Source organism: Tursiops truncatus, chromosome 19 (assembly GCF_011762595.2).
Source record: "Tursiops truncatus isolate mTurTru1 chromosome 19, mTurTru1.mat.Y, whole genome shotgun sequence".
Lineage (NCBI taxonomy): Eukaryota > Metazoa > Chordata > Mammalia > Artiodactyla > Delphinidae > Tursiops > Tursiops truncatus.
The window spans coordinates 44,997,892-45,024,917 of NC_047052.1; the positions used below are offsets into that span (position 1 = coordinate 44,997,892).

At 47.2% G+C, this 27,026-nt stretch overlaps 1 protein-coding gene across 2 annotated transcripts; it reads left to right on the forward strand.

The window, feature by feature from the left end:
* SPINT2 (serine peptidase inhibitor, Kunitz type 2) lies at positions 1-26,611 on the forward strand. Of its 2 annotated transcripts, XM_033846289.2 has the most exons (7): positions 6-361; positions 18,745-18,915; positions 22,135-22,188; positions 23,433-23,486; positions 24,052-24,213; positions 24,574-24,609; positions 25,938-26,611. In XM_033846289.2, exons 1-7 carry the CDS (start codon positions 256-258, stop codon positions 26,102-26,104), a joined length of 750 nt encoding a protein of 249 aa, XP_033702180.1. In that variant the 5' UTR covers positions 6-255; the 3' UTR covers positions 26,105-26,611. The 2 variants fall into 2 exon arrangements, with proteins under 2 accessions (XP_033702181.1, XP_033702180.1); XM_033846290.2 differs by lacking the exon at positions 18,745-18,915 and having other exon boundaries at positions 1-361.
* Positions 26,612-27,026: the final 415 nt, after the last annotated feature.

Sequence of the window (27,026 nt, forward strand, 5' to 3'; positions counted from 1 at the left end):
TTCTGAAGGGTGGGGGGAGTCCGGGGCAAGCGAGGAGCGAACTAAAGCATCGTGGGCGCAGGAGGCAGAGTGTCCGCACACCAAAGGACCGAGAAAGGTGCTTCCCGGAGACTTCCTGTGCGGCGAGGGAACGCGCACACCTGAACGCGACGCGCTCCAGTGCGCGTGCGCGGCAAGGGTCTTCCCGCACCTGATCGCGAGACCCCAACGGCGAGCAGCTCGAGGCCTCGCCTGGGCGGACCGGTGGAGCCAGTCATGGCGCAGCTCCGTGGGCTGAGGCGGTACTGGGCGCTCCTCGCCCTGCTGGCATCGCTGCTCCTCTCCGGGGCTGAGGCGGCCGACGAAGAAAGTGGCGTCCAAGGTGAGGGCCCGGGCGGGTCTCCTGGGAGCTGTGGAGGGCTGAGAGGCCGAAGGCGGGGCGTCAGGGGCAGGGTCGAGGGGGTAAGTGGGGGTCTGAGGAGGCCCTGGGCAGGGTCTGAGCGGGGAGAATTGGCGGGGGAGGAAGTTGGGGGCGACTTGGTGAAGCTCAGGGTGTGTAGCAAGACTGAACCTTGGGAAAGAGGTTTGGGGGCCCTTGGGAGTGAGGACAGGCGGAGGAGCCCGGCCTGGGAAAAGTTTCCTGTGAATGAGGGAGGAGACTAGCGCTGTTGACCAAGAAGAGCGGCAGTGCCCCTTCCTGTGGCAGGAAGGAGGTGAGGGGCCGAACAGAAGACCAGCCTCTTCCTGGCAGAGAAGAGTTCCAAGAAAGTCCAGGGAGGCCAGCCGCAGCGGGCGGGGCTTGGATTCGGTGACCTGGTGGCCGTTTTAGCCTCAGGAAAGAAGCCCTCACCCCCACCTTTTTGGATATTGGACAGCAGGCTCCTGAGAAACCTTTCTGGTTCAGCTGCAGCAGAATGCCTCCAAGAAGAAGGGTGTTTCTCAGTGATATCCAAAGGAAGGAAAAGAAAAGCAAAAGTGTTGGGGGGGAAAAACTTTGTCAGGGTGCAAGGCGGGGAGCCTCTTGGTATAAGAAGAATATTGGCATTGAGAAGCTGGACTTGGATTCCTTGGCCTGGTCCTTAGAGGTTGGTGGAGGGGAAGGCTCCGTTTAAACCTCTAAACTCTGTGGAAGTTTGGCCTGAAAGGTCTTTTTGAACAAGTGTCGGTCTAACCTTACTGCTTCAGACAGCCACAAGGAGGCTTTGAAAATAGACCTCTTGAAAGAAAAATTCGTTGGTTCAGCAAAATTTATTGAGCCCCTGTTATGTGTCAGGGGCAGTGCTGGCAGCAGTGATAACAGTTGGGACTCAGACAAGCCAGGTCCCTGCACTTAGAGAGCTTATATTCTAGTGGGATAGACAGAGACAGGGAGTAAACATTCAAATAAAGAGCATTCACCGCAGTATTAAATTACTAAGACGTAATTGAGCGGGGTGAAGTAGACAAACAGGGATGATGTAAGATGATGGGGGCCACTTTAGCTCTGGTTGTCAGGGGAGGTCTCAGGACAGTGACGGCTGAGGTCTAACATGAAGAATGAGCAAGTGGCAGCGACACAGAGGCTTCAGGATCCAACTGGAAGTAGTGGAGTTCAAAGGCCTTGAGGCTGGAGCAAGCTTGGTGGTACTGGAGGAAAAGAGATGACAGCGTGACTAGAGCAGGAGTGTGTTGGGCGGGAGAGGTGGGGGATTGGAGGAGGATGCCAAGTGGGGAAAATAGGCAGGAGCCAGGTGGCTTTACAGGCCAGCATTTTGGACGGAAAGAAAGAAAGCAGGATGTATGTGCACCAAGTCATCACCTGTGCTGTCTTCTGAAGACTGTTAATTTCCCTATGCCTGAGGCAGAGAGGAAAAATTGAGTTGTGGGGTGGGGAGTAGTGTTAAGAGCCAGTGGGGAGAGACTCAGCTCCAGGGAATTAGGAATGCAGGTGTTGATCATTCTTGTGGTCTGAACTAGAATTTGTCAGCCCTTCTGGATTTTTTTAGGGGAATTAATTATGTTAGGATATACCTTCCAGTTACCTGGCCTGGGACTTTATCAAAACTGAGTTTGGGGCTAACATGTGTTGCTTACTTTGAGCTCTTGTGCATCACTTAATCCTTGAAACAACCTGGCGGTGGTGGTGAAGTTACAGATCTTGCCTAAGGTCACACAATAGTAATTGACAAAGCCAGGTCGGGCTGCAGAGGCCTTTTCTGTTTGTTCCCAGTGGCTTCCCCAGCTGTTGCAGCTGGCTGGACCTACTGACCTTTCAGAAGTACTCCTATCTGGCTGGGTGAACTAATGCCCTTGCTTATCTGAAGTTCTGTTTGTATGAAAGGTTTCAACAGCTTAATTTGAGGCAGGAGGTAGTTTTTATCCCTCCACCCCTTCTGATTGCTTTGATTTTTCTCAGGAAGCAAGGTCATCCATTAAGAGTGAGGTGTTTCTCCAGCCACACACAGCTGCACAGGTACCTCCAGATGAGTATGGTGGAGCGGGGGAAGTGTGTAGTGAATGTGTATAGCGGGGTGATCATAATGATCTGTGTGAAGACATGAGGGGGCTGAGGGGTAGTGGAAAGGTGGTAGGGCCAGTGGATTGTTGGAGTTGAGATTTTGAAGAGACTGAACTAGGAAGCTAGGATACAATGGGCAGTGAGGGAGATGCATGAAACTGAGGTTCTGAAGAGGCTGCAATTATTGAGACAAGGTCTAGGTGTGACCATGGGAGGGAGCGGCTGCAGGGAGGGCAAGATCACTGAAGTAGAAGAGGTCTAGGAACCAAGAGGCCAGGGTGGTTGGAGGATCGCCTATCTGGATATGGAAATCACCAAGAATGATGATAGGAGCAGCAGCGGGAGTGACAGTGAGCCAGGAGCTAAAATCATGGAGAAGTGAGGAGTAGTGACCTGGATCAGCAAATGACCCACAAGGTGGGATACGATTTACTCTGATGATGAAATTCATAACTGGGTGTTGAGGGTGGAGGGGGAATGGTGTAGAAGCAGTGCCCACTTGGAAGGACACAAGAGAAGCTATATCTTCAGGGGAGAGCTGGGTTCAGTTAGAGTAAGAAAGTGACAAGAATGTTCAGAGAAGAGATTGAAGAAATGAGAGATTTTGCTTAAGATAGGCCATGAGTATCAGAGACTCCAGGAGTTGGGGGAAGGGAGATGCTGACAAAACAGGGTGATGAAGGGTAACTGGAGTCTGGGGCTGATGTGGTGATAAGCAAGTGATAGGAGTGTCACATGGTCTCGAGACTGACAATGTTGGTGAGGCACTGGGTGGTGGAGGGCAGAGAGGAAGGGGTGTGGGATACAGTGGACATTTGGAGGCTTGGCAAAGTGTCCTGACTCCAGACCTTTGCAGATGGAGGTGGGGGAAAGCTGATACTTCTATGGGTGTTCAGGTGTTCGTAGCATTCAGGGAGAGTGCTAGTCTGCATGGAAGCACGTAGAGATTATAAACTGGCTGTTCCCAGCAGGCCTCAAACAGGCTTTATGTGACTTGTACAGTTTCCAGGATTGATAATTTTTTATGAAATATTTTTATTTTTGGCTTTGCCTGAAAAATTTGTAGATCTGGCGGTGCCAGTCCAGTGTTCCCACATAGCACCCATGGGGTGGTGCCAAGTACTTCTTTTGGGAAGGACAAAGAAGACTGTCTTTCTCAGCCTGTATTTATTCACTTGGCCTGCCCTCTGTATCTTCTAAGACTTGTGACTCCCATGTTAAGAGTATGCCCCATTTAGGAAACAAAGGTAGATAAAACATAATAGCTACTTATAAATTGTACAGTGCAGTGAGTGTGTGTTATTGTTGTTAGGGAACACCCCTTATCAGGTGGCCACAAATGTGCATGATTTTTTAATCTCTTCTCGGGTGATAAGTCCTGGTATTTGGAGTGCCCCCAAATACACAATTTCGATCAATACAAGGGCAGATAATATATTCCTTTTCAGAGTAGAACCTCAAATATTCCTTTTAGGAGTGGTTAGTTAAGTGTGGTTCCTGCTGCCGATAACGTATGCATCAGAACTTGTGTTAGTGGTTCCTTGGGCATCAGAACTTGTGTTAATGGTTCCTTCGCCCGTAGCCCTTCGTTGATTGTTCTTGGGAATTTCCACTGGAGATAAGTGCAGCAGCATTCATGTGAGAGCCTCCACCACACTTTGAAGTGATCTTCCATGTGCATCAACCTCTTCGATTAATTAGTTTCCCCAGAACTTTGACTGAAAGAGTGAACTTTCCAGTAAATCTCCAAGAAGCATGTTATTAGTCACCACTCCTTTTTCTTCTCCTCACCCCCATGGATAGTTGTAAACTGAGTAGCCAAAGAGAAGATGACAGGTAAGAGGGAAAGTGCAGCTGGTGTTGGTGATCAGCTGGGAGTTCTCCAAAGTAGCATCTTGTATTCTTGTCCTTCACAGAAGAGGCACTTGTTTAACTTGCAGGCAAGACAGTTTCGTTCCAGGAGAGTTTAAAATATTTATTCAGCACATATTGAACACCTGCCAAGTGCCAGGCACAGTTTTAGGCCCTGGAAACAAAGCACTGAAATGAAACAGATGACACCCTCCCGCCCCAATCCATGGCAGTTACATTGTAATGAGAAGAAGATAATACAATAAATAAATGAACAATGAATAGATAACTTGGTGATGAGTACTATAAAGAAAAGTAAGGTGTGGGAGGGAGAAATTAGGAATTTGGGAGTAACAGATACACACTACTATATATAAAATAAACAACAAGGACCTACCGTATATCACAGGGAACTATATTCAATATCTTGTAATAACCTATAATGGACAAGAATCTGAAAAAGAATATATATATATATATATATATATATATATAAAAAACTGAATCACTTTGTTGTATACCTTGAAACATTGTAGATCAACTATACTTCAATTAAAAAAAAAGAAAAAAGTAAGGTAAGGTTTGGTGTGCTTAGTACTAAAAGCATGGCCTTTGAGGCTCAGATGGTGACTATACCTAAAGAACATTGAGGGGCTTGCCTGTAGGTCCACTGAGGGAAAGTGGACCCTTGCCACCAGAAACATTCCTTTGCCCTGGTCAGTATTTGAGAAGTCAGCCTGTAATAGAGAAAGCCAGCCCCCAACCTGTTTCTCATTTTACCTATCCCCAGAGTAATTTACAACATTCAGACTTGTCTTCAGGTAGTTGGCCAGGCAGCCAAACCTCCGTGTGCCACGTCCTGAGACTGACAGGCCAAATAAGGGGTGAGGTAGCTTGTGATTAATGTGAGGCAGGAGAGAACCCTGCAGGGGTCACACTGAAATGACTTAACCCCAGGAGGCCTTGGTGGCCCAATGATCACGTGACTAATGAGGAATTTGCAAATGACCCCAGAAGCATTAGTGTATGGATTATGGATGTCCTTGTGTGATCCTGGTCACAAATGTCATTTCACTTGTTTCTGACAAGACCTTTTTGAAAACTTATGAAGGAGTGCTGGAACTTGGATGCTGAGGCCCATGAACTTTGGAGTTAGTTACTTTGAAGTTTATTTGAAGCACATTTTTCATTATTGGAAAGCCATTTTAGAAATGAGGGCAAGTGTTTGAGATGGATCTCATCAATGGGGTCCTGGGTCCCTGGCCTCAGAAGCCCCGTAATCTGAAGTTCCTGAGTTCATATGTGGTACTTTGTCCATGTTTATTCCAGGGTCAGTCATTTAGAGTCTAGGGCGTGTTTGGGGTGGGGGTGGGGATGAAATAATATTAGATATAATAGTTTTTGACCTTTCAAAGGGCTACATAGATAGATATATGTCTGTGGTATTGAAATTTAGTGTGGTGCTTAGGAAAAACACGTCTACAAATGCTCCTGGGGTGGGGTGATAATGGAAAAAAAGGTTGAGAAACATTGCTCTAGGTAGAGGGCCTGTTAGCTGTAATCAGTTCCTGAAAATGGTCCATTTTTCAAAAAAGGTTAAGAACCCCTGAATGTGAATTAACAGACAATTCCATGAAAGACTTTGAAGCTACTGTTTGCTTACAAATTTTTTTTTTTTTTTAACATTTAGGACATTTTTCTAAAATTTGGTTTTTTTTTTTGGCTGCGTTGGGTCTTTGTTACTGCCCGCGGGCTTTCTCTAGTTGCGGTGAGCGGGCTTCTCATTGCGGTGGCTTCTCTTGTTGCGGAGAACGGGCTCTAGGCACACGGGCTTCGGTAGTTGTGGCACGTGGGCTCAGTAGTTGTACCTCACAGGCTCTAGAGCACAGGCTCAGTAGTTGTGGCACATGGGCTTAGTTGCTCCGTGACATGTGGGATCTTCCCGGACCAGGGCTCGAACCTGTGTCCACTGCACTGGCAAGTGGATTCCTAACTACTGTGCCACCAGGGAAGCCCTTCCTTACAAATTATTCAGATGGAGCACTGTGATTCTAGTTATGAATTTAGGTAAGGGTAGAATTTATAGTCCTGCTTGAGTGATGAGTATGAGGTGACAGTGGGTAGGGGTGGTGGTTTGCATTGTGCTGATAGTTTATGGAATGTAAACCTTTAAATCTAAATATTTTATATCTAAAATGCCAAGATTATATATCTAAAACAACAAGATTTTATGAGCCTTATAATTTAAGTTGGATTTGTTATTGTAAATGTTCTTTCCTCATAAACACCTAGGGGTTATTTTAAAGTTTCTGAATTACTTATCCTAATAACGACAACTTCCCGGCACCACAACCTAGAGGACGTGGGTAGTTAGTGGCTTTCTGTACTAGAAACAGAAGTCTTCAAGTATGTAGAACCTATCCAACTAAGCAAAATAGCTGGATTTGTAGATCACCTTGAAATAAGACTGATTGTAAAATAAATGTCAACTTCGGAATTTGGCACAGTAGAATTAAAGCAGCCTTGAATATCTGCCTCCCTGGTATTCAGTACCTCTTCACTCACACAGAACTTTAATATTCTCTCATTCCTTGGTGAAAAGATAACTTGAAGTCCAAATGGGTAACCAAGGCATAATTTTTCTTATTTTCTTGTCTCCGACCTCTTAATCTCCTGATACTGTAGTGTTGCAGGACTTTGATCTCTGTGATAGTCTGCCATTGTCTTACTGTAGGTGAAGATAAGGAATTTTGTGTCTTCAGGCATGGCAGGTGGTTGCACAGCAGAAAAACAAAGGGAAGGAGTGATGGTTGGATTGGTTTGATCAACTCACTGACTTGAGTTTGTACTTTGGTTTTCCATATCCCCTCTATCCTGTCAGTCACCACATTCAGTTGGACTTACTAGTGAAATGTGTCATCCTTCTCTTTATCTTCATTCCCACTGTTCCTACAGTAGTCTGGTCTTCATAAAAATATAATATCTACTACTTGCTCAAAACTTTGTGCCAAATGTTTTAAGCCCTTATAGTGGAGTAAAAAAACGCCTTTAATTTTCACAACACTCTTAATGATTGTTCCCTGTGTCAAAGAAGTCCCTTCCATTTGAATTGTTTTTAAGAAATGCATCTGCAAGTCCACAGAGTTTAACTCAATGGGACCTATGGAGGGAAAGCCAGCTGAATCTCCCCACTTTATTACTCACCAGTGAATTCAAATTACATTGAGCAAATGCCCTTTCCCAGACAGGCCATGGTCAAGATAACCTCAAGATTAATAAATGGTGCATTCCACAGCAGGAAACAAAAATCTAGGTGTCACAAAATGGGACTTATTGCTAACAAACTTGTCAAAAAACATTTTTATACTAAGTAGATCCAGAATGGGTACAAATCACACAGAGAGGCCTTCACTTCAACTTGGGCTGAGTTGTATTTATAATGTCCTCAAGTTAGTTCTCTTGCTAACATTTCAGCTTTCACTGTAACCTGAAGGAATTTTAAAGAGGAAACTCTCCTGTTTACTACAGAGAATATTTCTGATACAAGATGTGTGGGTTTTTCCACATCAAGCAGTTCTCAGCAGACATGGATTGGGTGTTTGGCAATTTAACTCAATTCTGAAACCGCAGGGCGTGAGCACAGATCCTGTAGGTTAAGGGCTCAGTCTCGTAAGACTCCCTCTGCCCCCTTCAAATGCCAGTCAAAGTCCGAGGTTGTCCCCTGTCATTTTCACCAACCTGCTATAAATCAAGGGCTGCCATGACCCCCTTGGATCCAATTTGCTAGAGTGGCTCACAGAACTCAGGGTAACACGTTTACCAGTTTATTATAAAGGATACAAATCAACAGCTAAATGAAGACAGAGGTCTGGAAGGGTCCTCAGTGTAGGAGCTTCTGTCCTTCTGTCCTTGTGTGAGCCACCCTTTTGGCACGTGGATGTGTTCACCAACCAGAAGCTCTTCTAACCCCTTCAATTGGGGTATTTTATGGAAGCTTCATCACATAGGCATGATTGATTATTAACTCAATATTCCACCCCTCTCCCCTCCCCGGAGAATAGGGGGTGGGGCTGAAAGGTCCAACCCTTTAATCTTGCCTTGGTTTTTCTGGCAACCAGCCCCCATCCTTTTTTTTGGCCGTGCCACAAGATTTGTGGGATCTTAGTTCACCAACCAGGGCCCTGTGCAGTTAAAGCGAGGAGTCCTAACTGCTGGACCGCCAGGGAATTCCCCCAGCCCCCACCCTGAAGCTTTCTAGGGCTCCCCCAGCCACTATCATCTCATTGGCATACAAAAAGACAATCGTACTACTCCAGAGATTGCCAGGGTTTTAGTTCTTGTGTCAGAAACATGGGTCCAAGAACGAACATTAGAATAGAACATGCTCCAGCTCTCAGGAAATTACAAGGGTTTTAGGAGCTCTGTATCAGGAAGGGCAGGCGGGGAGAGACCAAATACATATTTCTAATTATGTCACAGATATGATAGGTCTATAATCAGAGCTTTGCCTTATCTTCCTAAGCCCCCCAAGAGTCTGATTTAGATACTCTAAGCCTCTAAAATCTGCACTTTTTTTTGATTAGCCAGGCCTAAATCAGAGAATATGGGGCTTGCCGAATTGAAGAATACTGGGTTTATACATTTTCCAGCTTTATTGAGAGGTTTATACATTTTTGTTGCATGTATTATTGTTCCCTTATTATGAATGAGGAAATGGGTGTGCAGGGAGGTTAGGAAAGCTGCCTCCCATCCCCCCCCCCAAGACAGTGGGCTAGTAAGAGGCAACCAGGAATTCCTGCACACACTGGTCCTTTACCAGAACAGCTTCCTACAGGCCCTGTCCTCTCATCTGTCCTGCACACTTTTGCCAAGTGACTCTTCCTTATTGTGTCACTTCCCTATACCAGAGCCTTTGCTCATTTCCTTTGTACCTTGTGTGGCTTACAAGCTCTTTGAATTTAGGGTGTGATTGTAATATTTTACCTTGGGTGATTTTCTTTTTCTTCTTCTATCCAAGCCAGTCTTGTGGCTCTAACTTAATTGTAAACCCCTGGAGGTCAAGGACTACATTCCCAGTGGGTGCCTTCTATGTAGGATGGCTACTCAGCTCAGTTTACCTTGGAGGGTTCCAATTTATGCCACTGTGTTTCCCACGGTAACTATTAAGAATAACCCTTTTCGGGCTTCCCTGGTGGAACAGTGGTTGAGGGTCCGCCTGCCAATGCAGGGGGCGCGGGTTCGTGCCCTGGGCTGGGAGGATCCCACATGCCGCGGAGCGGCTGGGCCCGTGAGCCATGGCCGCTGAGCCTGTGCCTCCAGAGCCTGTGCTCCGCAACGGGAGAGGCCAAAACAGTGAGAGGCCCGCATACCGCAAAAAAAAAAGAATACCCCTTTTCACTCTGAAAAGTGTCTTGATCTGGAGGATAAATTATATGATCGCCCTATTTACATATATTAGCTATTCACCAAACACTTGTTGCTTACTACTGTTCAAGATACTAGGGAATTTAGTACATTCAGTTTTATTTACCATGAAAAATTTAACTGAAAAATTTAAGCAAACAAAAGTGATGACTATAATCCACTCTCCAGATAAAACCCTTAAAGAAAATAAAAGTAATGAATTCACAAAATTAGAATACTCAAATTTTACTAAAAGATACAGATGGAAAAGAAAAACTGGAAAAGCTTCTCCCTCCTTTAGTCTCTTTCCCTAAAGATAGATTCATATCTAAATTAAAAATTTAAAAAGGAATCATAATATGTAAAACATTCTTTTGCTTTTTTTCTCTCAGACACTTTTCTATACCAGCACATACGTAGTTGTCTATTTTATTTTATTTATTTATTTATTTTCTTTGCGGTACGCGGACCTCTCACTGTTGTGGCCTCTCCCGTTGCGGCTCCGGACGCGCAGGCTCAGCGGCCATGGCTCACGGGCCCAGCCGCTCCGCGGCATGTGGGATCTTCCCAGACCAGGGCACGAACCCGTGTCCCCTGCATTGACAGGCAGACTCTCAACCACTGCGCCACCAGGGAAGCCCCAGTTGTCTGTTTTAAACAGCTCTGAGTATTCGATTATGTGGATGTCTCACAAGTTATTTCACTAGCACGAACAGGGTGTTCTGGTGGTGAATTTTCAGTTATTGTAGGTCTGTGCGCACCAAGCCCTTTGTGGATGTGGTAATAGTTGCCCCTGTTCTTTGAAACTCTTGAATTAATTGATTCTTCCTTGTTTGCTTTTTGCTACTGAGGAATGAACTGTATGCTCTCCTATTTTTTTGTATAAAATAGTATTTTCAGATGTCTGAGGATTATTGTAGCAAATCATTTCCCTTTGGCCATTATCCTTAGAATTCTAAGTGGCTTTAATGAAAAGAGTAGAGCTGTTTTTAGTGATGGAAGGGTGTGCTGCAGCATTTTTGGCAAAGGATTAACCTGAGGAAGGCGTGGTCAGTGTTGTCATAGAAATGTGAGCCCTAGGAGTCTATGTGATAGCATCTGACCACACCTGTAGGACTGCTGAGTTCTGTGACATGACGGGGTGGGGGGTGTGGAAAATCTGAGCAGGGTGTTTTTAGCAACACTCTCTAAAGAGGTGATTGGCAAACTGCAGCTCGTAGTCACTGCCTACATATGGCCTACACTCTAAGTATGGCTTTTGCGTTTTTTTAATAGTTGAAAAAAATCAAAAGAATATTTTAAGGCGTAAAAGTTATATGAAATAAATTTTTATTGGAATGACAGCCATGGTCGTTCATTTACATATTGCCTTAGGCTGCTTTCATGCTACCATGACAGAGTTGAATAGTTAGGCTAGGTGACCCGTGAAGCTTGAAAGAAAGGCAGTCCATGCTTTGCACAGTTTTCAACATGCACAGATTTCAGTTACTACAATATATTAACTGTGAGTACTTGGGTACAGAACAAGTTTCAGCTACTAGCTCTTCAGTCACAAATCATTGTGTAAATTACACATATGCATAGTGATTGGTCACTGCACATCTGTTACTCAGTTCATGCACAGCAAAGCATGTAGTTGTGTTGCTTCCTTGTTTCCCAGTATACATGACAGTTTACAAAAATGGTTAATCACTAGAGGAAGTTGGCCAAAAAAAGCACCAAAGTGTAGCAAAGAGAAAAAGTGATAACGCTGGAAGGGAAATTCCAATTGAACATAAATGGAGTGATAGAAGAATGCGTTAACTGTGGGAATGTTGACACTGCTTGCCATTTGAGGCCAGATATGCAGCCAGAGGAGCTTATCGACAGAAATGAGGAAAGTAGTTGTGACAAAAAAAGGATGATCCAGTGGAAGTAATGCTGGCAGAAACTTCCACAAAAAGTCAAGCAACTCTCAGCAATTTTGTGTCATTGAAAGAGCAAAGGATAAAATGTTGGAAGCTGATCCAAACCTAGAAAGAGGTGTGACACTTCACTAAGGCGAACTGAAAAGATGCTTGCTCTGTATCATGAGTTATATGAGTAAAGACCTTCACAAGCACTGTATAGACTACTCTTGGTGACTTATTTATTTACAAAGAAGATTAAACACTTCGATTCTCAAGTTTCTTTTTTTTATTTTAAATAAACTTATTTATTTCATTTATTTATTTTTGGCTGTGTTGGGTCTGTTGATGCACACGGGCTTCTCATTGCGGTGGCTTCTTTTGTTGCGGAGCACGGGCTCCAGGTGCGCAGGCTTCAGTAGTTGTGGCGCACAGTTGCTCCGCGGCATGTGGGATCTTCCTGGACTGGAGATCGAACCCGTGTCCCCTGCATTGGCAGGCGGATTCTTAACCACTGTGCCACCAAGGAAGCCCCAATTCTCAAATTTCTAATGTTTTAACTTACAGTGTACTAAATAAATATTCATTTTATTTTATTTATTTTTATTATTCTATACATTTATAGCCCACAGTTTTTCATTTTAAAGGTCACGGAACAATCATGATTGTTCCCATTGCTCTGCGTGATTTCACACTATTCTGCCTGTATTTACTATTTGGCCCATCATTAAAAAAGTTTACTGACCTTCGCTCTAGAGAAAACAGATGAGGGGAGGAAAAGGACCATTTCATGAGTGGCTCCCAGCTTGTGATGTGATCCAGGGCTTTCTTATTAGTATACAGTGAGGCAAGAAGTTGGTGTTCTTCAGTTTATAGCACCCACAGGAGTAAAAAGTGTATCAAGGGACTTACCTGGTGGAGCGATGGTTAAGAATCCCCCTGCCAATGCAGGGGACACGGGTTTGATCCCTGGTCCGGGAAGATCCCACATGTCGCAGAGCAACTATGCCTGTGCACCACAACTACTGAGCCTGCGCTCTAGAGCCCGCGAGCCACAGCTACTGAAGCCCGCGCACCTTAGAGCCCGAGCTCTGCAACAAGAGAAGCAATGCAATGAGAAGCGCACACACTGCAACGAAGAGTAGTCCCCGCTCGCCGCAACTAGAGAATGCCTGCGAGCAGCAATTAAGACCCAACGCAGCCAAAATTAAATAAATAAATTTTAAAAAAAGCTCAAGCAACTTTAGAACCAGAGAAACCTGTTTTCTATGACAAAGACCGGTCTGTTTGGCAATTTTGTAATAGCCAGTGTTCAAAATGCCTGCCAGGGTTTTGTAATTTAGGTTCATATGTCAGATAATGTGTGATTTTAACCATTTTTAATACTTTTCCAAGAGAATGTTACTGTTTCTGAAAGGCAGGAATTCCATTTTTCCATATTCTGAAGCAAGTGTATCCAAATTTGGTGCCCTTCAGCTTTTCCCTGTTTTTCTTATTCTGTTTTGAAAACTTACAGAACATATTTAGTTTTGCACTAGCATTTGTGAGCACAGAAATAGAACTTGAAACATATTTTTCATGAATGTTTTCCAAAACTATTCTGAGACCAGTATATCATTTCGTCATCTCTTAATAAGAACAGTTATTTATTAAGGAATAACTTCCTGAAAATTTTCCAACCGAGTCCCCCTCAGCCTTGGCCAGTTCTTTGGTATGGCTGTTTATGACCCTGTCATTGAGTGTCACCATAAACAGGCATAGCAGAGGGCCTGGCCTTGGTGAGCCCTCCAGTTGTGATGAAGCCTTGAGGAATGTTTTGGCTTTTAGGCAACTTCAGTTTCATGTTTTTCCCACTGCCTGTCACTATAGTGGTTTTTTTCTTTCTTTCCATCCAAGGAGTCGTTTTGTTTGTGCCTGCGCTTTCTGATCAGACCCATTTGAATTCATATACAGGTCTGCTGCTTGCTTAGCTTAACCTACCCAAAGCCTCAGTGTTCTGCTTTGTAAAGGGCAGGGGTGGGGGTGTTACTGCATGAGTCACAGTTTTATTGTGACTATTAGAAATCGTGCATAGAATGTGCCTGGCATCAAGCTTAGTGAAGGCAATGAAATGGGGTGTCAAGAAATAAGTCATGCTCTGCATTTTGGTTCATTTTGATTTTAAGCTGGGTCTACCAAAGTATAGTATTTTGACTTTTTTGACTTTTTTTTTTTTTTTTTGTGGTACACGGGCCTCTAACTGTTGTGGCCTCTCCCACTGCGGAGCACAGGCTCCGGACACGCAGGCTTAGCGGCCATGGCTCACGGGCCCAGCCACTCCGCGGCATGTGGGATCTTCCCGGACCGGGGCATGAACCCGTGTCCCCAGCATTGGCAGGCGGACTCTCAACCGCTGCGCCACCAGGGAAGCCCTGAAGTTTTTTTAAGGAAGGTGATAAGTCATGGAAGTCATCTTACATACTAAAGTATTTCTGGCTTTTTGTACAAGATTTTTGGAGAACAACAAAAGAGAAAATGCACTGATGTTATTTGGAGTGAGGTGAACAACATGTGGCCTGTGTTTCCTAAAGGAACATTCTCTCCTTTGAAACGAACCAAGCAAGCAAACAAAAACAAAATCCTTTTTCATGAGATTACTTCCTTAAGCCTAGAGAGTAAAAATGTATATGATGGAAGCTTAAAAGCAGTTTAGTTAGTAAAAGCATGTGACAAAATGAGACTTTTCTCCATTTGACAAGGAGCCTCCATACTCAGAGAAGGGACTCTGTCTTGACACAGTAAGTGTGTGGTTAAATTTCATCTTAATTGAACCTAGCTTTGGCCAACTAATCTGCTCCTTAGAGCTCTTTTACTCTAATTAAATTTATTTTAAAAAGATCAGCTTTTACCCCAATTTTAAAAAAATAAAAACAAAATAAAGAGATTAGCTTTTTTCTGATTTTATTATAGGAATTTTCAAATGTACACAAAGGAGTGAAAACAGTTTTATGAGTGCCCATAGACCATCACTCAGCTTCAACAATTGTCAGCATTCTGTCTTTTCAGATATACTGTGTTTTTAGTCCAGGTTCTCTCCTAATAAAGAGACATTTCTAAATTCTCCTGGGACAAAAATGAAGTCACCCCCATCCCCTCCTACCCCACCCAAGCAACCTGAAACTGAAAATAAGGCTGCTTCTGAAACTTAAACTATGAGATCAATGTGTGATCATTGACAGCAGATATGAGCAGCCGTCTGAGACAGAATAGCCTCTGAGGCCCACAAAATTTATAATGAAGGAACCATCACATCTACAGAAAGAATGGTCCAGTCAGGAAGAGGCATTGGTCAGTGGTGGAAGTCAGAAAAGTAAGTGTTCCAGAGGCAGACCTTGACTGTGCTCTCTTGACCTAGCGCTTCCCGAGCTGTCTGCTGCAAGCCTCTAGTCTGCGTGGTAGATCCCAGTAGAGAGTAAGTTCACAGGAATCCTACGGAAAACTTCCTTACTGTGACTCCAAGTCACCTGCTCCATTTCAGCTTGCTATCCGAGGTGGTATGTTGGTACACATCCACCCCGCTGGACAGTTATTTTCTCAGTATCTTCCTGTGTGCTTTGTTAGTAAGATCAGCATCCCTGTGCCTCATCAGCTCTGGGGCACTGAGAGTGCCTGTCTGAGCCTACAAAGATGAGGGCCAGATTCTGTGCAGTGTTTACTTCACCAACGTAACTGCCCTCCATCCCTAGATGAGCTTTTCCCTCTTCCTCTCTATGCACCCTCAGGCTTCTATACCTGCACAGAATGTATCTGGCACCCTTGCTTATGAAAAGCCACCCAGTTCTCACCCTTTATACTGTGTTCGCCCTGCTGCGTTCTCTGCTGTGGTGTCTGGCAGTTCCCACCTGGCTGGCTTGAGCTTTGTTTGGCCCCTCTCAGGTGTTTGTTTCCATTGAGACATAATTCACGTTCTGTACAGTTGACCCATTTAAAGTGTACAATTCCCCCCTCAGGGTTTTTGTTTAAAAGATTGTACGTGAAGCTGCTCAGGAAGCAAGGACACAAAGCAGTCAATGATCCCCAGGGCTCTCAGCTTGGCAGGGCATTGGATAGGCTGTTGCCAAACCTCGGCAGCAGTGGGGTGCTCCCGCCTTGATGTTGTTTTCAGTTTGGGATCATAAGTGGATCACGTGTGGGTCCTCTCCATCTTGTCTTGTTTTTAGCAGTGCTGCCTCTGGCATTTGACAGCCATGTGGATTGGGCAGAAATATATACCAAAGAACTCTTCTCCTTCCGTGTCTTCCCTGGGCCTTGTTGATTGCGTTTGTTTTGTGACCTTTGCACATTGTCAAAAGTACCTGTTCCAGGTGCACACCCAGCTGGTTCTGGTTGATGTGTTATATGGACAAAAGGTGCCTGGGCCTATTTAAAAAAAAACTGATTTAGTAAAGTATTTACATACCATAAAATCACTTGTTTTAAGTATACAACCCAGGGCTTCCCTGGTGGCGCAGTGGTTGAGAGTCCCGCCTGCCGATGCAGGGGACACAGGTTCGTGCCCCGGTCCGGGAAGATCCTACATGCCGCGGAGCGGCTAGGCCCGTGAGCCATGGCCGCTGAGCCTGCGCGTCTGGAGCCTGTGTTCTGCAACGGGAGAGGCCACAACAGTGAGAGGCCCGCGTACCACAAAAAAAATAAATAAAAGTATACAACCCAATGACTTTTGGTACATTTACAGAGTTGTACAACCATCCCCCCAATCCAATTTTAGAACATTTCCATCAGCCCCAAAAGATCCATCCCTGTGCCCATTTGCAGTCATTCTCCGCTCCACACCCCCAACACCAGGCAAACACTAATCTACTTCCTGTCTCTATTGATTTGCCTTTTCTGAACATATCGTATGATTCCATTCATATGAAGTATCCAGATAAGGTACTTTTTTTTTTTGGTTGTGCTGGATCTTAGTTGAGGCTCATGGACTCCTTAGTTGCAGCAGGTGGGCTCCTTAGTTGCGGCAGGTGGGCTCCTTAGTTGTGGCATGCAAACTCTTAGTTGAGGCATGCATGTGGGATCTAGTCGAATCCGGGCCCCCTGCATTGGGAGTGCGGAGTCTTATCCACTGTGCCACCAGGGGTCCCCAGATAAGATACTTTCTAACTGGTGGTTTCATTGACGGTTGCTTGCAAATTAACAGAGCATTTTTTTTACTTCAGAGTATGCTTTTTCTGCTGTACTAGTTACCTGTGATTTATTGGTGTGTGTGTGAGTTTCTTGGGGTGTTTGTTTTGCATAGCACCAACCTTTTTTGTCCATAGATAGATGTTTTGTGGAACATTTGGTTTCTTGCCCATCGTTGTGATGTATTTTGGGAGACTCAGGAGAAGCACAAATCCTGCTCTCTGTGCTTTCGAAAGGTATCCCCTAGTTGGTGAGGTAAACCTAGCAAACATGAAAACAACTAGGGAGGAGTAAATGACAGCATATAACCAAGTTTTGGGCCCTAGGATGTTTTTATTTGAGATGTTTATGAAGCACCCTGTGCTAGGCCCAGGGCAGGGTGGAATGCCCTGATGCCAGAAGGCAGAGATGTAGGAGGCCAGGGTGTAGGGAGAGGTGATGTGGACTCGTGATGCCAGGAGGGGGTGATATGGTGGTGCAGAGCACACGTTGAATCACATGGTCAAGTTACTCCCTTTCCAAGTTGCTTTCAATCCTCCTGATTCCTCCAGGAGAAAGTTTCATTCTAGTGCAGGTGATACCTCCAGCACTTGTTTATCTGTCCCTTTTTAAGAGAGAGCAGATTTCTAGGCCTTCTGCAGGCAGATCTGTCTGGCTGCAATTGTAACATTGTTCTGTTTTCCTTGTACTAGAGTGGGGCCAGATTTTAGGACACCTTGTAACCCAGCCCATCTTGGTGTGCTCAGATTGGGGGAGCCATCATAAGCGCCGAAGCAGAGGAGTGACCTTAGTTGTCTCTGGAAGGTTGGCAGTTGGGGGAACTAACATTAGGGAGCTTCTTTCTGAGGCTCTTGTGGTAATTTGACTATGAAGTGGCCTATCCTGGCAGAGAGTAGACAGGAAAAGTTAGGAAAGGTCCTTCTGTGGGGCGCTAAGAGCACCAGGCCGTGCGTTTCCTTCCTGACTGTGCATTGCCAGCTCTGGGCTTTCATTTTTTTTTTTTAATTAATTAATTAATTAATTTTTGGCTGCTTTGGGTCTTCTTTGGTGCGTGCAGGCTTTCTGTAGTTGCAGCGAGCGGGGGCTACTCTTTGTTGTGGTGCACGGGCTTCTCATTGTGCTGGCTTCTCTTTTTTTTTTTTTTTTTTGGCGGTACGCGGGCCTCTCACTGTTGTGGCCTCTCCTGTTGCGGAGCACAGGCTCAGCGGCCATGGCTCACGGGCCCAGCCGCTCCACGGCATGTGGGATCTTCCCGGACCAGGACACGAACCCGTGTCCCTTTCATCGGCAGGTGGACTCTTAACCACTGCGCCACCAGGGAAGCCCGCTGGCTTCTCTTTGTTGTGGAGCACGGGCTCTAGGCACGTGGGCTTCAGTAGTTGTGGCATGTGGGCTCAGTAGTTGTGGCTCGTGGGCTCTAGAGTGCAGGCTCAGTAGTTGTGGTGCACAGGCTTAGTTGCTCCGTGACATGTGGGATCTTCCCAGACTAGGGCTCGAACCCTTGTCCCCTGCGTTGGCAGGTAGATCCTTAACCACTGTGCCACCAGGGAAGTCCCAGCTCTGGCCTTTCAGTGCTAAGCTCCCCTTGGCCCAGTGAGACGGGCACATATCCAGAAGGATCCTGCAGTCTGGTTTTTTGCCTTTGAAAGTCCTTTTTCTATACTGGATGTGTGTGTGTTTGATAATGGGGGCAGGGACCAAATCAACACGCAACTGAAATTCAGTTCAGTCTGGTGGGTTGGTGTCTTTGTTGTTAGATGATGCCTTCCTATACAAAGAAGGAATCACTAGGTAGGCCTGATGGCGACACTTCAGAAACAGCTCACAGAGGAACTGTGCTGAAACTTAAGGCTCTGGTTCTCCTCTTGGGGCTCTGGAAAGCTGTGGGCCTTCTCCTACAGGTCTGTGCATGTTCTGTCTTGCCAGAATTGCCCTGCCAAGCTAACTGGTCTCTGGTTGGTTGTGTTTTAGATTTTTGCCGAGTTTCAAAGAGTGTGGGAAAATGCCGGGCCTCCATCCCTAGGTGGTGGTACAATGTCACTGATGGATCCTGCCAGCAGTTTGTGTATGGAGGCTGTGGAGGGAATGACAATAATTACATGACCAAGGAGGAGTGTCTTGCAAAGTGTGCTGGTGTCACAGGTAAGACAGTGCTGTTGGGGAAGTTTTATTATCTAGAGACACTTTATTAATTGGGACATAGCTGCCTTTTGCTCTTTGCTAGTTCTTCACTGCTGAAACTGGGAGACGTTTTTAAAAGCAGAAGAAACAGGCACAGTGTGAAGGTCGCCCACACGGTGGTTTCACAGCGGTATCCTCCCTCCTCTTCCCAGAAAGGGGAGAGTAGGCCGCAGACTGGAGCCAGGGGAGGGGTGACATGACTGCGTCTTCTCCCCAACTTCCCTTCTCCCACTACTGAGAGCAGGTCCCACGCCAGGCCTGGTATGAGCAGAGTCCTCCAGGTCTACTCAGATGGGCTGCCCTCCTTGCTTCCTGGGCATTTGGGTTATTTTTACCTTTGGGACAAATGACTTGAGGAGCTCACCCAGCCAGCCAAGTTATGAATCAAGTTAAAACTAGAACATACTTCTGGAATCCATCCTTCTCTCAGCCTTCGTGAGTGACTCTGTGGAATCAAGATAATGTTGACCCTGAGAGCCTCCCAGTGTAAATAAAAACCTAAAGCCCCACAACAGTGTGCACTGGCTCTGAACGGAGCCTCGAGGGACTCCTTGAGACCTGATGGCAGTGCGATATTGGCCCTCTGGGGCCTGATCCTTCCTAGGTGTTCCAGAGACCCGCAGATTGGGCCAGCCAAACTGTCAAAGATTTTCATTGGCGATTTCCTTAACATTGTTACGGGACTTCTTGCATCCTTTCCTGACAGCTTGATGTCAGTGTTTGGACTCTGGATTATGATTCTGTGTCAGAATGTGCTGGTGCCCTCAGTGCTCACCGCACTGGCTGTAATCTCTCTTGGCTTTGAACTCTGCATTCAGAAATCAGATAAGCTTATTAAAGTTGTGTGTAAAGAGAGGAAGACAACAGTGGTCTTGGCTGTGAACTGAGGTTTAAAACATAATGCACAGACACACAAGCCCAGCAGTGACTGAGTGCCTTGAGGAACATTTTATTGATCTTTGTGTGCCCAGTGCCCGGAAGGCACTCAACAAGTGTGTGGAGAGCCGAGGTGGCTGGTATTAGTTTTGGATTGTACAGATGAGTTCCTCGTCTGTTTTGGGGCAGGGTGGGGGGGCAACTGGCAACCTTACCAGATGGTGATGGAGAAAAATACCATTTATTGTATGTGGTTTTCCGCCATCAGCTGTGATCCAGTGTCAGGGAAGGAATTAAGGGGAAGTGTTTTTTGCTACCTTTTCTGTCCTTTTCCAGTCAGGAGTTGACAGTAGCAAATGTACATGCCGTTCTGGTTACTCCTTGGTTTCTCAGGGGGAAAGTTAAGTTCTAAGAACACAAGCAGTGGACAGTGGGCATTAAGGCGGGATGTCTCTGCAAGGAGCCACAGGGTGTAGTGTTTTGCTGGGAGAAGGCAGACAGCTATCTATCTTCCTAGAGGTCAAGCCAGAGTCTGGCCCCAGCCTTGACGTCCCGGAAAGCTCATTTGCTGGCATCCGAGCGTGGCCGCACTGCACAGCTCCTGAGGCGTTCTCTTTGCCAACATATTTTCTCCCAGGCAGGCAAGCTCTGTGGGGAACCAAATGATAATGAGAATGCCAGTTTATTAATTAATTATAATGAGAACCAGAACCACCAAAGGGACCAGACACTTCTGTCCCTGTGCCTTCACCCTTAGTTTGTGTAGGCAAACCTCTCAGCGACATTCCCAGAACATTGCTTGATGAGGGGAGAGGCAGAACTGGAGGAGCTGGTTTGTGATGGGAATGTGTAATGGCATCAGGTTAGGCCAGCCCCACGCCTCTGCACAAGGGAGGGTTCCTCCCTCCTGGACCCTGCCAGCGCTCCCTTTTTTGCACTTGCACCCACGCTCTTAGCTTTGTGTGTGTGCAAGATAAAATATACATAACGTGGGCTTCCCTGGTGGCGCAGTGGTTGAGAGTCCGCCTGCTGTTGCAGGGGACACGGGTTCGTGCCCCGGTCTGAGAGGACCCCACATGCTGCGGAGCGGCTGGGCCCATGAGCTATGGCCGCTGAGCCTGCGCGTTTGGAGCCTGTGCTCAGCAACGGGAGAGGCCACAACAGTGAGAGGCCCGCGTACCACACACACACACACACACAAAATATATATATACACATAACGTATAATTTAGCATTTAACCATTTTTAAGTGCACAGTTTAGTAGCATGAAGTACATTCACAGTGCTGAGCACACCCTTCACTTTTCTAAAAATATTTATTTATTTATTTGGTTGTGCCGGGTCTTCGTTGTGGCACATGGGCTCCTTAGTTGCAACAGTCAGGCTTCTTTTTTGTGGCAGGTGGGCTTCTTAGTTGTGGCACACGGGCGCCTTAGTTGTGGCCTGCGAACTCTTAGTTGCAGCCTGCGAATTCTTAGTTGCAGCATGCATGTGGGATCGAGTTCCCTGACCAGGGATTGAACCCAGGCCCCCTGCATTGGGAGCGCATAGTCTTTTTTTTAACACACCTGCATCTTTTTTTAAAAAATAAATTTATTTATTTACTTATTTATTTATTTTTGGCTGCATTGAGTCCTCATTGCTGCACGGGCTTTCTCTAGTTGTGTCGAGCGGGGGCTACTCTTCATTGCAGTGCGCGGGCTTCTCATTGTGGTGGCTTCTCTTTGTTGCGGAGCACGGGCTCTAGGCACCCGGACTTCAGTAGTTGTGGCTCATGGGCTCTAGAGTGCAGGCTCAGTAATCAGTGCCTGCTCAGCTCAGCAGGCTCAGTTGCTCTGTGGCATGTGGGATCTTCCCAGACCAGGGCTCGAACCTGTGTCCCCTGCATTGGCAGGCGGGTTCTTAACCACTGGGGAGCGCATAGTCTTATCCACTGCGCCACCAGGGAAGTCCCACGCCCTTCACTTTTTTAATTCATTGGGTGAGTTAATACAGTTCCACAGGTTATTTGGCCCTGGAAGCCATTCTGTCTTTTTATAATGTCATTTCACACGTCTTTGCTCGGATTCCCAGCTGGTTGATCTTAAAATTTAACCCACAAGGGCAGTCTTGGTTCCTTATTTTCCAAGTTCTGGCAGGTTTGTGGTCCAGCATGTGCACTGAAGGGCCCACATAAAGGAGAAATGGGAGTCGCTGTGAGAGGCACACAGGACCAAGCCTCCTCAGGGATACAGCTTGTTTTGTTTCACCAGGCAATCTTGGAGGTACACTTTCTCACTGTGCTGTTTATTTGTCCTCTTGTAGTGAACACCATCAATGAACTGTCCAGGAATGGAGCAGATTCCTCTGTCCCAAGTGGTAAGTTCTTAAAAAGACCCAGGATGGAATGAGGGCCATCCAGATGGCTAATGTGAAAGGACATTTTTACTTTGGGCATTGTACAAGGGCTTCCACCTCCTGGTTCTGTTTACTCAGAACTGGCGAACAGGGGCTCTGCCTGGGCTGCCAGCTTCTGGCTCCTGGCCAGCATCCTTCCGCTGGGGAGTTCAGCAGACAAGAGGGCTGAGGGATTCTACAGTGCTTCCTGGCTGACCTCAGCTTCCTCCTGGGGGATAAGGGATTGTGGCTACTGCTGCATGTGGCTCAGACCCCTTCCCCCGCTTTGGGCTGGCTTCCAGTCCCCTGGCCTCAGCCTTCGTGCTGTCTTCACTGCCCTGTCCCACCTCCTTGCTTGCTGTATCTCCTTTGCTCCGTGTCGTCCTTGCTGTCCATCTCCCTCCCTGTGCTAAGAGTCCTCTGTCTTCTGCCACCCCCGCCTCCGTTCCCACTGCAGTTCTTGATCTGGAGCTTTGTGCTAGCTTGCTTTGTAGTGCTGACAGCAGCTGCCCCATTCCTCCTTTATGCTTAAAGGACTCTGCATCAGGAGCCGGGGGTGAGTGGTTCAGATGCACTCGTAAGTCCAGTCCAGCTTTCCCAAAGGCCAGTCCCCAGGCAGTGGGTTCTGCTGGGTGAGACCTGCTGTGGAGGGAGAGAGTCCCCCCCTACCCCATTTGAGGATGGCCCCCAGTCAGCCACTGGCCACACACTGGTTGCAGTCTTGATTCTGGTCCTTTGACTCTGACATCAGCACCCACGTGAGAGTGAGGCTAGGAATCCTGTGACTGTCCTGACCATTGCTTTGCCTGGGTTCATTGCTTATTCCCAAGCTGGCCTCTGCAAGGTCATGCAGAGCCATGGGGCGCTGGCATCGTAACTCTGGTTTCTGTCCTGTTTCAGAAGAAAATTCCCCCAAGAGAATAAGGGACCCTCCTCCCTGTGTCAGAGAGTGGACACCTCTGGTCTTCCTCATCACCCCAGAAACTGTGGCTGGGATTAGTTTCCATAGTAACCCCTGAGGTGACAGGCAGGCTTCCCCATCCGGCATTCATTCTGTGTGTGCCGTAGAGCCCATTAGGACTGGGAGGTGATGGAGCAAAGCTGCCCACAGAGAGGGGCTCCACTCCCTTCCAGGTACCTCAGTGGGCCCTTTTAGACTCAGCCCCAGCTAGGCGACGTGCCCTGTGTCCATTCCAGCCTCCCTGACGTGGATGTTTGTGTTTCAGTTCCCAGAAGGCAGGATTCTGATGACCTGTCCAGTGATATTTTCAACTATGAAGGTATAACTTTTAAAAAACATGTTTTCTTACTTAATTGGGAATTGAGACACACTTGAGGATTTCCATTAAGGGTATTGTAGAGCAGGGCTTCCCGACCTTTCCCAGGTGTTAGGACTCATGAGGATGCCCTGGGGCAGCAGGAAGCAGGATGTGACACAGCACACCCTTGGGAGGCTTTGCTCGAGAGGCAGCAGTGGTGTGCAGGCTCTGCCTCCCACCAGCTGTGCCCACGGGATACTGTAGCTCTGCCTCAGAGTCCCTGACTATGAAATGAGGGGCCTAGTTCAGACCTCTCTTGAAAGTTCAGAGACCGAGTTGACACATGTAGAGCCTGCAACAGTGACTGACATAGAATAACCTCCGTAACAGTGTAGTCTGGCCATAAAGAGAAAGAGATCTGAAAATGTGGGCCAGAATGGCCACGTCTATAATGGCCAAGTTTCTTTTAACAGAGAGATGTTTTCCGCATTGGCTGGCAGTCATATGACTGCTTGGGAGCATTCTAGCTCCATTCACCTCTCCTGGGCCCTGCTAATTTGTATCCCTTGGGCTGTCTCACTCCCAGAACACTGCACGGCCAAGGCCATCACTGGGCCTTGCCGCGCATCCTTCCCACGCTGGTACTTTAATGCCGAGAAGAACTCTTGTGATAACTTCATCTACGGCGGATGCCGGGGCAATAAAAACAGCTACCTCTCCAAGGAGGAGTGCATGCAGCGCTGCTTCGGTGAGTCTGCCTGACTCCTAAATCCAAGAAACAACCATGGGCAGATGAACCCTCCCGAGAGGACACCAGTCCCTTTCCTCATCCCTAAAATGAAGGCCTTGGAAATGCTGTCATTTGGACTCTGCCGTTAGTCTTCTCTGGCTCCCTGGTGGGGAAGGGGGTGGGCTGTGGCTCCAGCTGTTGGGCACATGTGCCCTAGGTCCCTACTGGGGTGGCAAGGTCTCAGAACCCTCAGAAGAGCTGGAAGAAGCCGTTCAGAAAGAGCGTGAAGGCCCAGGGCTGAGGGGAATCCTCAGGTGGCTGCAGCTGTGAGGGGAGGAGGGCTGAAAGCTGACTTCAGGGTTGTGTGTTTTCTTCCAGGCAAGCAGTTGTATCCTGCCCTGCCCCGCACTAAAGGTAAACGGCCTCTTGCCCCCTCCACCTGCCTGCCTTGACTAAGCTCAGCTGTGTTTTTTGCAGGCTCATGTTGTCTTGGACACATCATCCTTCACTGTAAACATCGTTTTGTTAGAAAGTCGTGTTTCTGCACGAGAACAGCCAGGCAGCTTGGAACATGTGGTGGATGTTTGTCCCACTGTACAGTGTACATAAACGGGTTAGGAGTGAGGCCACCTCTGCCTAGGCAGCCTGGGGGTGACTGGGGCCACCTCCTCCTGTTTGAGGTGTGTGGGATCTGCTGCACGCAGGCCTGGGACTAACTCCAGGTTTTGGGGGGGAACTTTACTGCCATGGGGTGTACAGAGTTGGTCATGGGTGATAACAAAGGAAGGTGGAAAGCCCTTGTCATGTGTGGGTGGAGCATGGCCCCAGCCAGTGCTGTTGTCCCCAAGCAGTCTGGTCTGACAAGGAGGCTAGGCCTCCTCTAGCTTTTGTTTCTGATTCTGAGCCTGAATCATGGATGGTAGTGTTTGCACAAAAGACCTGCCACACTGGTTTGGCCTCTTTCCACCTGTTTCCCTGTTAAGGAGTCCAGGCCTGGCCTGTGTGTCTGCTCTGCTTTAGAAGAGAAATGAAACTGGGACCTGGTTTGCCAGGCATAAGGATCTGGACGGTTGGAGATGGAGAGTGAATCGACCCTGTCCAATTCTGCAGCCAAGCGGGGAGAGGGAGCCGGGTAGCTGCCATAGGAGGCCACATTCCTTAGGTGGAGCCCCACCTGAAGAAAAAGCATCTTAACTGACCAGTGGGACTGCAGTGGGGCAACCACTATTAAATCTACCTGGGCAGTTAGGAGCATGAGGGTCCCCTCCCGGCCCTGCTCCGAATATACCCATGCCTCTGCCCTTCCCTCATTCCACAGGCAGCCACCCCAGCCAACTGCAGGGCCACATCTTTCTCTGTGGCTGGTTGGGGGAGGGGGGTGTGTGTTTGCACACACACACCGGAGGTGTGTGCTTTTCCTGTACAGATTGCCGCAGAGAGGTGGCAGGGTAGTACAGAGTTGAAGTGGGGATTTTTTGTTCAAAAAGGAGGAACACAAGGAGCCACTCTGTCCATGTGCACATAGCATAGCACCTCCTTTTTTCAGGAACCTACTTCTCAAGACTGTAGGGACTCTCCTTGAGGACTTCCTGTCAAGCAGTGTCAGTTCTCCAGAGCCTTCTGGGTTGGGGTGGGGGGACGTCTGGCCCAAGGGCTGCTGGTCTACCTCCCAAGCCCACGTGGACACTCTGGCTATGGCCCGCCTCGTCCTGCTGGTTCTGAGGCCTCTCTCTCATCCACAGTGGTGGTCCTGGCAGGGCTGTTCGTGATGGTCCTGTTCCTCTTGCTGGGAGCCTCCGTGGTCTGCCTGATCAGGGTGGCGCGGAGGAACCAGGAGCGCACCCTCCGTACTGTCTGGAGCTCTGGGGACGACAAGGAGCACCTGGTGAAGAACACTTACGTCCTGTGAACGCCCTGTCGCCAAGGGGCTGCCCTCCTCAACCCCCTGTTAAGAGAATCTGCGAAGGGAGGAGAGACAAGTGTCGAACACGTGTGCTTTTTCAAATAGAGTGATTTGTCTGTATTTGCGCGATCATTAGGGCTTTTGGCCTGTTTGTTAATCCAGAAGGTAAGAGGGCTGCTCCCTGGTCTCCCGGGATGGGTTTGCTTTGGAAATTCTCTTAGTGAAGGGCTGTGCACGTTGCAGATGTTCTAGCCCTAGATCGGAGTCGGTTCCTCTTCAATTTATTTCTTTGCTCCAGGTATAGTTTTCTTAGCTTATGTTGAATCCTGTTGCCTCCTTTCCCATCACAAAAGTGATGTTTTAATAGTTTCCTTTGTTTGTTTTCTGTTTGTTTTTTTTAAGTAAGCAGAAACATAAGTTTTTTTAATTAGGATTCTGAAAGGAAGAAAGTTAAATGTACAAGTTTAATAAAAATGGCCTTCCCTTTCAAAATAAATTTCAGCATGTGCTTTCTTTCTTTGTGGGACTGCTAATTTAAACTCTACCAAAGTTACCACAGGACACTACATGAGATGTCCCATTCCAGAAACAGACTTCTTAAAAAAACAGCATCTTTCAGATCTTCTTTTTTATTTATTTATTTATTTTTTGCGGTATGCGGGCCCCTCACTGGCCTCTCCCATTGCGGAGCATGGGCTCCGGACGCACAGGCCCAGCGGCCATGGCCCATGGGCCCAGCCGCTCCACGGCATGCGGGATCCCCCCTGGACCGGGGCACGAACCCGCGTCCCCCGCACCGGCAGGTGGACTCCCAACCACTGCGCCACCAGGGAAGCCCCTTTCAGATCTTCTTGAATGAAATACATCTTACATTCCAACTGAGTGCCCATAAAATTTCACCAAACAAGACTTAGCCTTACCACCTGTG

Bases quoted from the DNA above. Each gene is read 5' to 3' on its own strand.
- SPINT2 (XM_033846289.2), top strand. From the start codon at position 256: ATGGCGCAGCTCCGTGGGCTGAGGCGGTACTGGGCGCTCCTCGCCCTG. The intron at 18,916-22,134 runs GTAAGACAGTGC...GTCCTCTTGTAG, and splicing joins AAAGTGTGCTGGTGTCACAG to TGAACACCATCAATGAACTG. The intron at 22,189-23,432 runs GTAAGTTCTTAA...TTTGTGTTTCAG, and splicing joins AGATTCCTCTGTCCCAAGTG to TTCCCAGAAGGCAGGATTCT.